The 12,309-nt window shown below is 58.2% G+C and overlaps 1 protein-coding gene across 2 annotated transcripts in view; it reads left to right on the top strand.

The window, feature by feature from the left end:
- Positions 1-12,309, top strand: part of SCUBE1 (signal peptide, CUB domain and EGF like domain containing 1) — a 128,762-nt gene that overhangs the window by 44,359 nt on the left and 72,094 nt on the right. For both annotated transcript variants that reach the window (XM_067698326.1, XM_067698325.1), the window contains exon 4: positions 2,936-3,070. In XM_067698326.1, the coding sequence (XP_067554427.1) occupies positions 2,936-3,070 (135 nt within the window). The remainder of the gene's footprint in view (positions 1-2,935; positions 3,071-12,309) is intronic.

The raw sequence follows: 12,309 nt of genomic DNA, 5'->3' as shown, positions 1-12,309 counted from the left end.
AGGCCAGTCCTCAGCCAGTCTCTAGAGAAGGTGGTGATGACTGCAGGCTACCCAAAGGAATTCTGAGACTGATTTCCTGCCCAGCTTGGGGGAGGCCTGTGTTTGGGCCACAGTGGAAAAAGGGTGCAGAGCGGGCGGCCCCCTCTTCCCTCCTGCTTAATCTTAGGGCTTTATCATTTGGGAGCGAGGGTGCGGGGTTGGGGGGGGGAGAATGTTTACATGGCTTCGCATTTGTTTCAAATTATTCGTCAGCGTTGGAGTCATTGTTCCCCGCTAGTGTAAACAGTGGCAAGGCCCAGCCACCCTGCCAGCTCGCTGAGGCTTTGTAGGTGTGTGACGTCAGTGCCCTTTGGTTCCTAGCTTCCAGTGAGGTGACGGGGTGGGCCAGGCCAGATGGGGGGAACCAGGGAGTTCACTGATGATGGGGTGGAAGTAGTGTTTCCACACTGTGAATTCAGTGTTTGAGGGCCTGTATCTGTGGCTTGTTTTACCAATTGAACCTTTGCGAGGGCTGGGGAAGCCGAGGTACAGAGCAAAGGATCTGAGAGCCATGGGAAGAACCTCAAAGAGCGTGACTCAGTCTGCACGTGTCCCAGGAGCGGCTCCCCGTGTTCAAATCTTATCCTTATGTGTGTGCCGGCACGTGGGCCTCGGAGCCCCTGGCGGGTGTTATTGGGACAGAAACGGGGCTGAGCCGGTGTGCTGGGACTCTCCTGAGTTACTCATGCAGGCTGGCCCCAGCTTCGTGTTTGCAGATACTTTCAAGGTGACACCCAGCTTGAGTTCGTTTCAAGAGCAGCCGGTTCTTCATCACCTTAGTCTGAACGCACTTGCTGGTGTGGCCAGCCTAGCAGGGGCTCCAAAGGCACGTGCTCAGGAGCTGGACAGCAGGTCTGAGTCCTGCCTCTGCTCCAGGCAGCTCTGTGGCTTTGCCCAGGTTACTTCAACTCTCAGATGTCTTCATCTGTAAAATGGAGTCGGTAACACGGCCTATCACTCAGTGTTGCCGCAAGGATTGGGCGTGTGGGTGGAGTGAGGCCCTGTGCCTGACACACGACGAGCACTCCAGGAAGGTTAGCTTTATGTTATTAATAGGATGAACAGGACACAGTGCCTGGCTCAGAGCTGTTCATGGTCTGGTGCAGGCGGGGGCAGACCCCCAGAGGCAGACGCTGCTGGGGTGTGGAGGGGAGATGCCCCCAGCAAAGGTGACCCTGGCACTGGGCCTTTAGGGAACCATCAGTAAGACTCGTTGAGTGTAGAAAGGTCTTCCGAAAAATCCCTCTCTATCCTTCCCAGCTTCCCCCGGAACCCCCTGTCAGTCTCCTCTCAGCAAGAGCCACCTTTACCGTTTTAGCTCTAATTGTTGGTGGCTTTTATAGTTCAGAGCTCTGCCTCCGTCCTGGCTGCCACAGGGCTGACATTTGAGCTTGCAGGAGAATAATGACCTGCCTCGCTGTCAGCCTCAAAGGCAGCAGTGTGGTCTCATGGGTGGGGAAGTGGTCTGTTGTCCCTGAGCCGAAGTAGGACCCAGCTGACATAGCGCCAGCACTGAGTCCTCCCCGGGTTCAGTGCAGGTCAGTCTGCCTGAGTCTACCTTTTCACATCCTTTTGGTGCCAGTACTTAAAGGTGGTTGTGTTAAAAAGAACTGTTTAGGGGGCTTCCCCGGTGGCGCAGTGGTTGAGAGTCCGCCTGCCGATGCAGGGGACACGGGTTCGTGCCCCGGTCCGGGAGGATCCCATGTGCCGCGGAGCGGCTGGGCCCGTGAGCCATGGCCGCTGAGCCTGCGCGTCCGGAGCCTGTGCTCCACAGCGGGAGAGGCCACAACGGTGAGAGGCCCGCGTACCGCCAAAAAAAAAAAAAAAAAGAACTGTTTAAAAAGTTCAGTGCCAAAGCTAGTGAGTGTGTGTGTGTGCACGCCCGTGTGTTGGGGGTCGTGGGATTGGCTCAAAGCAGCCAGTAGCTCACGTTGCCTTTGTGGTTTCATATATTTGCCTATTAAAATGACAATACAGACACGGCACATTAAGGTTTAAGAAGCCGTTCTTTCATTAAACAAGCTGACAGTGTAGGGGGTTATGACTTGAGTAATTGAAACATGCTGTTCTGTTCAAGACCAGAACTTCATAAAGACTCCTTTCAGCCAATAGCACCCTTTGTGCCAGCAGCCTCTGGTCAAAAATGAGTGTCGGCCCCGAGGTCTGTCTGTCCCGGAGAGTGGGAAAGACCGCTCAGCAGCTCTCCGTAGCAGTCTCGGCAGCCAGAGGTCAGGGCCTTTTAAAAACCTCCCCTTCTCGGGGCTTTTGAAATCAGTTTTCGAGGCAGAAAGCAGGCTGCCCTGGCCTCCAGCCTCTCCCTTGCTGCAAGGTCTGTCCTGCTGGTTGCAGATCTGAGGTGTGACTGAAGAAAGGGGACGGTGGGATTGGGTTCGTGAGGCTCTTCGAGCCGGGGGTAGATGGTGTTAGTTGCAGGTCTTCCTGGAGAGGGAGGGTTAGGTGACATCAGTGAGAGCCCAGGTTTGGGAGGCGGACCACCAGGCTTGATTCCTGCCTCCGTGGGACCTTGGATAAGTAACTTGGCCTCTCTGTACCTCAGTTTACTCATCTGTAAAATAGACCCAGACCTAGATCTGATGTATAGGGTTTCTGTGAAAATTAAAGGTGTTAATGCAGGTAAGACGCTTAGAGTAGCGCTGGCCACACAGGAAAGCCAGGGCCAGCTAGCATTGCAGCCTTTGTAAGTGTCTACCTCTGTGGAGTAACTCCATGAAGTACTGTTGGAGGGTACCACCGTGGCGTACCACCGAGCAGTACCTCTGTGGTATCGCTCTGCAGCCAGGAGAGCTGATGGCATCCGTGTCCTTCCAGGTGACCACGCCTCACTTGTAGCTCCAGGTGTGATCTCTCTTGTCCCCTTCTCTTCCTTTTCTCACAGATGTGGACGAGTGTCAGGACAACAACGGCGGCTGCCAGCAGATCTGTGTCAATGCCATGGGCAGCTACGAGTGTCAGTGCCACAGCGGCTTTTTCCTCAGCGACAACCAGCACACCTGTATCCACCGCTCCAATGGTGAGTACTGGCTCGCGCTGCCCCGTCACGCCCCCTCCCCTGTGGAAACAGGTGGCCTCTGGGAACCCCCTCTCCGCATCTTGATCCTGGGGGCCTCAGGGTCAAGGCAGGGAACTCTGGTGCGGGCCTGCATGGCTGTTGTGTGCTTCTGGTGTCGGTTCTGCAGGGACACCTCCCAGCTCCCGCCCTCTGCCCCTACAGCAGGGCTGTCGGTGTTTCTGGTGTTCTTATGTGGGGACGAGATGGGGCCGCAGATGGGCAGATGTGTCTGGAGAAGCTATTTTCCGTTCTGGGCTGGGGGCTGGATGTGGCTAGGAAGAGTGGGGCCCCATTCCCGACGGTCCCCTTTCCCTGAGGGGGGCTCGAGGTCTGACCGGGCCGAGGGCTCGTTTCTCAGTCTCTTGCGTGTTCACTGGGTCACCAGCCAGCAGAGGGCCTTTGGGGTCAGGAGCCGGCTGCTCTCTGTAGGCCGGGTGGGATGGCAGGCCAGCTCGGGGCAGTGCAGAGGGTCAGAGGAGGAAGACTCCAGCCAACTGGAGTGCCTGGGGAGCCTGGGGACAGCCCCAGGCTGGGACAGAGCCTGGCCTCCAGCTGAGCCCAGCAAATGAAGGCCCTTGGTGTCAGGGCAGTGGTGGTCAGTTTGGGCCCAAAGCAGCAGGGCTGTGAAATGGGACAGCTGGCCAGAAGCCAGGACCCACGTGGCTTCCAGGCAGAGGAAGCAGCATTCTGGAAGGCGTGGAGGCGCATCCTGGCTAAGATAATGGCAAGGCCCAGAATCTCCAGGCGGGCTGTGTGCTGCAGCAGAGCGGCTGCGCTCTCCTGTGGCCTGCTGTGCTGTACCTTCAAGAGAGTAGATGCGGAAGGAGGACCAGGCAGCCCCACGGTTCCAGCCTCAGCCCCTCGCCGTTCGCTGACCCTAGACAAGGAGGAGGTGCTGGAGGAGCCCTGTAGGGCCTCATCTCTGGTCTGTGGCACGGTTCACACTGAGAGGCAGGGAATAAAAAGGGCGGGCGCTGGGCTCCAGGTCCGACAGGGTGTGAATCCAGCTCCGCCACTCCCTAGCTGGGAGCCCTTCCTCAGGCGGCTCTGCAGCTCCGAACCTCAACTTCCTCATCTGCAAAATGGGGCCGTGGTGTTGACCCGGCAGGGTGTTTGGAGGCTAGGACCAGATCCTGGGAGTAAAGTGCTGGCGTGCGCTAAAGCTAACAGAGGCTGTGAGGTGACACTTGGGGGCCCTGGGCATGATCTTTATTTGAAAACAGTTCCTGAGATAGAAAAGCAAAAAAAACATTTAAGAAGTACAAATCCCAGGGTAATTAAGCAGAACTACCCTACTGGACTCCTTAGAATTCTTAGTGTTTGTTTAGGCAGTTTCCTCAAAGACAAGATGGCCCGATAATCCCCATCCCTGCCGGGTCCCCAGAAGGACGGAAAGGCCGAGCCCCGAGGTCCCTGGGCACCTGCTCCGGGCGCGTGGTCCAGACGTCCGCGGCACTGTAGAAGGCCCCCCAGCTGTGGGGCTGTGGGGTCGAGCTGCCCAACGCAAGGACCCTGGCTCCACACTGGGTTTTATAAAAAGCAGATTTATGAGGAAGAGTGTGAGTGTTGGGGGTGGGACAGGAGTCCTGCTCTCATCGGGGAGAGGGGTTTACCGGGCGGCGGCTGCTCTGAGCGAGCTGTAACGTCCCCGACGCCGGGACGGCCGGAGCCCCTGTCAGCCGGGCTGTGTGTGCCCTGCTCCCTTGAAGAGCAGCTTTCCCGTGGAGCTGTGCCCCCCCCCCCCCTTGAAAAGAGGGTGAACGGGAAGGGGGAAAGAGCGTGATGCAAGACAGTGGCCGGTGTGGAACCAGGTCCTGGTTTGGCCTGTGAGCATGGGTTGTTCTAAGGACGTTACAAAGCAAACCTCAGCATCAGCTGGCGGTGGGGGGCGCGATGATGTGGGGGACAGCGACAGTGGCTGCTGTGAGGTCACACGCTTACTCTGAGCCGGGCCCTCACAGCAGCCTGGCGAGGCCGGGGTGTTATGACCCTGCGACAGGTGAGGTCCCTGCCCTCACCTGTCAAGTTAGGGGACCTGCCGGAGGTCATACCTTAGGGACACGGCAGTCAGGATTCCAGCCCAGGTCGCTAGCTGTGACATGATGAGGCTGGTAAGGAGAGAAACCAGGGGGAGGAATAGTCAGAAATAGGCAGGCGCTGAAGGCCTCTTTGAGGAAGCCACGCGTGAGCTGAAATGGAACGAGGAGGGAGAGCAACTGTGAGGCCAGGTGGGGTGTGTGTAAAGGCCCCGAGGCGGGAATGGACCAGACTCCCGGGAAACGCAGAATGAAGGGCGGGATGGTGGGCACAGTGATCCCGGGATGAGGGGAGCTTGGCAGGGGCCAGACCATGAGGCTGGTGGAATGTGGGCGGGAGTTTGGATTTCATGCAGGGAGCAGCCATGGGAAGCTGGGTAAGCAGAGGCGGGGAAATGATGCTGGAGGGGAAGGGCGGGGGACGTCTAGGGAAACCAGATGCTTCAGGGGCTGGGCCTCAAACTAATCGTGCAGTGGAGCCTGGAGTCTACGTGCCTCACCCCACCCAAAGGCCTGGGTGGCCAGATCTGGATTTATAGGTGAAGCCAGGAATCTAGATGTAACCAGAATACAGGTTTGGGGGACTAACCCCAATCTACATTAACTGACATATTGGTTAAAGAAGAGTCCCTTTTCTCATTAGGACTTTTGTGTCAGTGTCCTAATTTTTAAATCTGGGTAATGCATCAATCTAAAAAACAGGAGACAACTTCTTGGATACCCGCTGAAGGACCAGCGGCAGCATTTCCAGGGCTCCCGAAGGCTCTGTGGAAGGTCCCAAGAGGACAGGACAAGTGCGCAGGACGTTGGCCAGCCGCGCGGTCGTGCCTGTGGGTGGGGACGGGCCTGGGTGACCGGCCACGCTGCTCCCTCCTGAGCCTCTGTTGGTTGTCGGGACAGTTGCTCATCGTGATTGTGTGCTACCTTCAGTGACGATTGTCAGAGCTCAGAAGAGCATGTTCACGGTGCTGAGACCCAGCTTGGTTTGTACCTAAGTGGCCTCTGTTCCCCAGATCAGATTCCTCATGTCACCTGACTCTTCCTAATGCCTGTCAGCCCCTTGGAGCCTCCCCTGAGCTGGGTTTGATTAGAGGGGACCAGACACGTGAGCAGGGTCTGCTCCAGGCTCCCGGCCGAGAAACAAGGCCATGGGGCTCAGACCTTCTGAGCGGCCCCACCTCCCAGGCGATGACACAAACCCTGGCCGGAGGCGTGTGGATCTGGCCAGGCTGGGGTTGCGGGTTTTAGGTTCTCAGCCATTCTCACCTCCACTGGTCACATGGCCTCTGCAGTTACTCCTGCCTCTCTGGGTCTCCTTGTCTATAAATTGGGACCAGCAATCCCTCCCAGGCAAGTGAGGGCTCCGTTAGGGGAAATGCTTTGAAGGGGTCAAGTGCAGTGCCTGCCCTAGGAGTGGCAACTCACATAGACAGCTTCTTTAGGCCTTTAGAACTCATGCTTGATTTGGGGACACAGGCTGTTCCTCTCTCCCAGCTCTGGGTGGGAGGGGACCCACAGCTGTTGAGAGCTGTGGCCTGTCTGTCTCTGCTCAGCACTTCTTTGAGCTGGTTCTGGCTCCATCACAGCCCACACTCACTTCCCACTCAGCCTCTGGTCCAGCAAGCCGTTAAGTCCCTCTTCCACCCCACAGCCTGGGGGAAGCCGGGCCAGGCCGCGCCCAGCCTCCGCCTCTCCATTGTAGTCATGCTCCCGGGGGACCTCCCGGGTCCCAGAGTAGGCGGGCCACCAAGCAGCTAGCGCGTTCGAGCTCCCTCCCTCTCCCGTACCTCCTCTTTTTTTAAAAAGACTTATGTCATATGTGTGCTCCAAGAAGGTGTTGACTCCTGGATGAACTTTCCCGTTCCTTCCAGTGATGAGTCCTTTCTTTCAGTCTGAGCAAAACTGATTTAGGGAGACAAAGGAGCCCCAAAAGCTCTGGCGAGCTGCGCGATGGCAGGTCACTCCTCCATTCATTCGCGTGCCAGGCGCTGGCTGGTCCCCAGGATCCCCGTGTGGGCAAAAGCAGGCATGATCCCTGTGAAGCTTTGCATCCCGGACGGGGATGAAATGCTAAATAAGGACCCTAGGAGTTACCTCATGATAGTGAGCTGAGAAAACCACTCGGAGGGAGGGACCTAGGGGCTCCAGTGTGGTCGTCTGAACAGCAGAGACAGTAATGAGAATGGTCTCCTGGCCGGCCTGGTGGAGGATTGCTCTCTCCCTGGCACCGATCCTGGGCCACCACTGTTGCCGATGGTAGTGGGTTTGAGACATGTGTGCCCTCTCCCCGACGCAGGAAGCTGTCCTGCACGGCCGGGCTCTGAAGCCTCACCAGGTGCCTGCAGTGGTCCAGTCTGTGGTGGTGGTGGAAGGCCCCAGAGTGAGAGGACGTGTCACATCGTCCCCACAGCTGTAGGCAGCAGGACAGGCTGGCAGGGGCGCTTAAGGGGCTGTACCTGTCAAAGTTCATCCCCGAGGGCCCTTTGGCACAGAGGAGACCTGTCATCTCTGTGTTATGCCATGACTAGGAGCACAGGTTCCAGGGCCCCACAGCCTAGGCTGGAATCCCAGCTCCAGCACCTGTCATCTGTGTGACCTTGAGCAAGTCACTTAACCTCTCTGTGCCTGGTCTGTACAATGGGGATAGTCAAAGTCCCTACTTCATAGAGTTAAAAAGATACTGAAAAGAAAGTCTCAATAAAGGTGGGCTCTTATTATCGTTATTTATCACAGATGAGGAAACAGGCCCCGAGAGGGCAGGGCCTCACCCTCTCTGGGCCAGTTTCCCGAGCCAGCAGCAGAGTCGGGGCCCGGGTGCACGCTGAGCAAGGCTCTGCTGCGTGCTGGCTGCTGGCTGAAGCCTGAGCGTCAGCCGAGGGTGAAGAGGCGATCAGGAGTCAGGCCTCCTCCTCAAGGAACTCCCTTCCGAGGGGTGAGCCGGTGGCCCTCGCACCTGGCTTTGTCTGTGCTCAGGGCAGGACACGCCCATCAAGACAGCCGTGCATCCAGCACTAGCTCGCTTGCTGCTTGACCCGCCCAGGGCTGCAGAGGTCAGACCAGCCCCTGCCCTCCAGGAGCGTCCAGCCCCGTCCTCCCTGTGGAGGTCTGAGCAGCGCGCCAGGCCCCTGCTAGGCACGCGCAGTCGGGAACCCAGACGTAAAGAGGACATTGGGCCTCTGTCTGCCCCTGCTGCTCCCCGGGCCACCCTGTCTACTGACTGGTGCCCCACTCAGCCCTGGTGAGAGCGCCCAGTCACTGCACAGCCTGTCCTGAGCCGGCCCAGGAATCACTGTCAGGCTCTGCCTCGTCTGTGCTCAGAGGACTGCCTGTCTCCCACCCCCCACCGTTGCTGGCCACCGAAGGCAGTTTTCTACCTGCCGCCTGCGTCCCTGCAGCCTGGGAGCTCCCTGTGGGCGGGGACCGTGTTCCCCACCCCTCTGTGCCCTGTGCTGCCTGGGGCCCATGGCAAAGGCCTGAGGGAGGGAGGAGAGTGACGCTCAGTTCTGGGCGGCTCCCTGGGCCCGGACGCTCCACATCCTCAGGTTGTGCACGTAGGTTCCTGGTCAGCACGTGCTAGTGGACGCTGTGGTCCGCGCAGGCTCTGGACCAAGTGGTAGGGGCCCAGAGGCTCTGAGAGGCCGTTGCACAGTTGACTGCACGCCGGAGCCCTGCCGTGCTGCCTCCTTTCCCACGGTGGAGGCACTGGAACTGGCCACGGGGCAGCTGAGCATCCGTGTCCCTGAAGGCTGAGGCCCGTGCAGAGCGGACGCCAGGCTGGCATTCTCTCAGCAGGGGCATCACGGGTTTACCTGAGTGCGTTTCATGTTCTGTTTAATATCCTTCTGAGCCTGTTTAAATGCACATATAAACATGGGTAGGAAATGGCACTGCCCGCCCACCACCGGCATTCCTGGTGACACTCAGGGCCGCGTTTTCACAAAGCTTAAGATTTGGCATCAGGGGTAATCGTGGCTCCAGCCAAAATCAGAGGTGGGAGCCAGGAATAGGGAGTCTTGGCTTCTTCTGCATTCGGCGATGATGGTGACGGTGAGAGCCGCACGTCCTGGGGGCTTCCTGCATGCCAGTCACTGTGACGAGCACTTGTCACGCACTAGCGTGTTGCATCCTTACAGACTAGGAACCGAGGCACGGAGAGGATAGGAAACTCACCCAAGGATGCAGCCAGGGGCACGGCAGGACCCCGTGCTCTGGCGGGCTGGCCTCTGAGCCTGGGCAGCCTGTGTGGAGGGTTCCGATGAGGCTTGCGGCCGGCCCAGGCAGGGTGAGGCCTGCGAGAAGCAGAGACGTTTCTCAAGCGTGAGCATCCCAGGTACCAAGTGTGCCTCTTCAAGCACCAGGAGTTCAAAAACATTGCGTAGTGGAGACCTCCTGAGATGGCCCACCCAATCCCTTCTCTCTTCAGAGGAACAGCCTAAGTTGGCCCGGCCTCTTTTCCCTACAATTCACAATTTTTGTTACAAACTCAGTGACTGAGACAGCCACTCCTCTGAAGGCCAGAGAATGCTTGTTAATGTCTGTCGCCGTGCTGAGTGGCCCAGCTTCTGGGCTGGAGGTAGCTCTTCTGATACTGCCGTTCCGCACCCCTGTCTGTAGGGGGTCTTGATGTGAAGCCAGCAGCCCTGGGTCCACACACAGAGGCGGAGACTGTGTGAGCCTGAGGGCTCCTGGCTTCTCGGGAAGGGCCTTGGGCTCTGCCGCAGCTGTTAGCTCACAGGAGCCGTTTTCACCTGTTTCCGAGTTTGCAGGTATACTCTGGGAGCTCTCTGAGAGTTCATCCTTTTGTGTATGAGACGCCTGCGTGAAGTATTTTTAGGATCTGTTCATTTTGTCTGTAAGTTTGTACTCAACTGTAGCTAGACACCAAACAATAGGGTTGGAAGTTTGAAACTTTTTATTTTGAAGTAATTGTAGAGTCATAAGGAAATGCAAAAATAGTAAGGCAAGATCCCACATACCCTTCACTCAGTTCCCCCCGACGGTCACATCTTACATCACTAGAGAACAGTATCGAGTCCAGGAAGCTGGCGTTAGAACGGTGTGCGAGTCTGCTTCTCGGCCACTTTATTGCACGTGGCTCTGTGTAACCGCCTCGGCAACCAGGAATTAGCATTTTAATGATAATTGAGTAGCTGATACTCGTCCAGGCACGTTATGAGCACTTTGCCTGTCTTAACCAGGGGGCTATATAAGTTAACGTTCAAACCGGTACACTTTTGAGAGTGAAAGGAGGCGCTATTAATTGTGACAGGGCGGCAGGTACACACTGGGACTGTCCCACGCAGACCAAGGCATATTGTCACGCTAAAATTACCTCATTCATAACCCCTGGAGCCCTACGGGGTAGGTACTATTACTTCCCACGTGCAGATGGCAAATAACAAGGCAGGTATTGTGCCTGGGGTCACGTGGATCCTAGGAGTAGTACCAGGACTGGCACCTAGGCAGTGTGGGTTCAAATCATGACCACCTTCTGTGGCTGCCTCCCAGTGTTTAAAGAGACTACAGCTATCCCGTGGTTCACCCCTTCTTTGGTCAGGCATGGAAATTGGGTTCTAAGGAGAAGAGGGACTTCCTCACCCAGTGTGCCGGTCAACCTGGATTGGGGCTGTGGTGCTCAAGTCTGCGCCCAGGGCGTGGCGTGGCGTGGCCTGGCGTGGCATCACGTACTGGGTGGTCAGTTCGGGCCCTGGGCCACAGTGCTGAGGGGCTCGGCCAGCAGCCTGTTAGGGTCACAGGGAACTTAGTTCTGCCTGAGGGCTGGGAGCCTGGGGGAGGTGGAGAGGGATCGAAGAAGCCCCTGCGGGTGGATGGCCTCTGAAGGAGCTGAAGAGTGGAGAGTGGGCGGCACTTTTGGGGGGCTTTTGGGGGGATTCGCGGCAGTGATGGGAAGGAGAGGGCGAGAAGCTGGCGGGGCCCCCTGGGTCCAGACCTGGGTTGAGAGTAATGGAAGCAGCTGACATTGGAAAGCAACTTGGAGCAGGGCTCTGAAGATGGAGAGGCAGAGACCCTAGACAGACGTGCAGTCACAGCCCGCGCTGGGCCTGAGTTCTGGGATGGCGTCTGAGCAGGGAGGGCCCTCAGACACTGGTCACCCTCCAGCACTGTCTGGCTGAGGACGTGATTCTGTGGTAGAGCCTGGTGGGCTGGGTGCCAGCGCTGGTCCTGACCTCAGGTCATTTCTATAAGCCACGCAGCCTCAATGGAGAGGAAGGGGGACTCGGATATGAGCCCCTTCCCTGTACCTGATACTTTTCTCACGGGGTCACGTGTAGATTCCGGGTCCTGCCGCTCCCGCCCCCGGCGCCCTTCCTGTTTTTCCACCCTGTGGTCGTCCAGCTGGGCCCTTCGTTCAGGCCGGCCTGGCCTCTCGCCTCTGGCCGGGGGTTCTCTGCCGTCTAAGGTTCCAGCTTTATTCTGGAAGAGTCAGTGCGCCTGCAGCCTTCCTTGCCCATCGGAGAGAGTGGGTCCTAGAGCCTGAAACCAGACCTGGCTGCCAGAAGTGAGAGGGGCAGGAAACCGTGTGTGGCAGGGGTTTGAACTTTGCTGTGACAGTGACGGGGCCCCTGTCAGCCCCAGGGGTGGGCGTATGATCCACATTTGGGGAAGATCGCTACCCACTGTGGGCTGGGAAGGGAGATGAAGCGATTTTCTGGGAGGTGGCCCTGGTGGCCGTCAGGGTCAGGACCTCACTGGGGGCAGTGTGGGTGGACGGGACAGTAGCTGAGCAGAAGGCGAGCGGCAGGGCAGGCAGACCCTTCCGCAGAGAGGCGCGGCCCCACTCCGTAGGTGCGGAGTACTTCAGTGGCGGTTTGAAGGAGGGTCCGGTGGCTCTGGTCCGCGTGGGGCCTTGTTCTTGCTGGAGTCCGGAACCCTGGAGGGGAGCCTGGGGCCCACAGCGGGACCGGCCAGTCTCTGCTTCTCATGAGGCTGAATGAAGCCCGGGTCCCGCTCAGCCTCTGGCTCGGCGTCCTAACCGCAGGTGCCCGGGGCAGCTCATGCACGGTGCGGGCGCCCACACTGTCTCCTCGCCCACGGCCTGGGACCCGAGCAGGTGGCCGGGATGGTGGGTGTGAGCTCAGGAACCGGGCTTGGTTGGGGAGGCAGGGGCTCGGGAGTTTTCTGAGCTCCCCGCAGGGGCCATGG

This window comes from Pseudorca crassidens, chromosome 11 (genome assembly GCF_039906515.1).
Source record: "Pseudorca crassidens isolate mPseCra1 chromosome 11, mPseCra1.hap1, whole genome shotgun sequence".
NCBI lineage: Eukaryota > Metazoa > Chordata > Mammalia > Artiodactyla > Delphinidae > Pseudorca > Pseudorca crassidens.
This window is presented reverse-complemented; position numbering and strand designations above follow the sequence as displayed.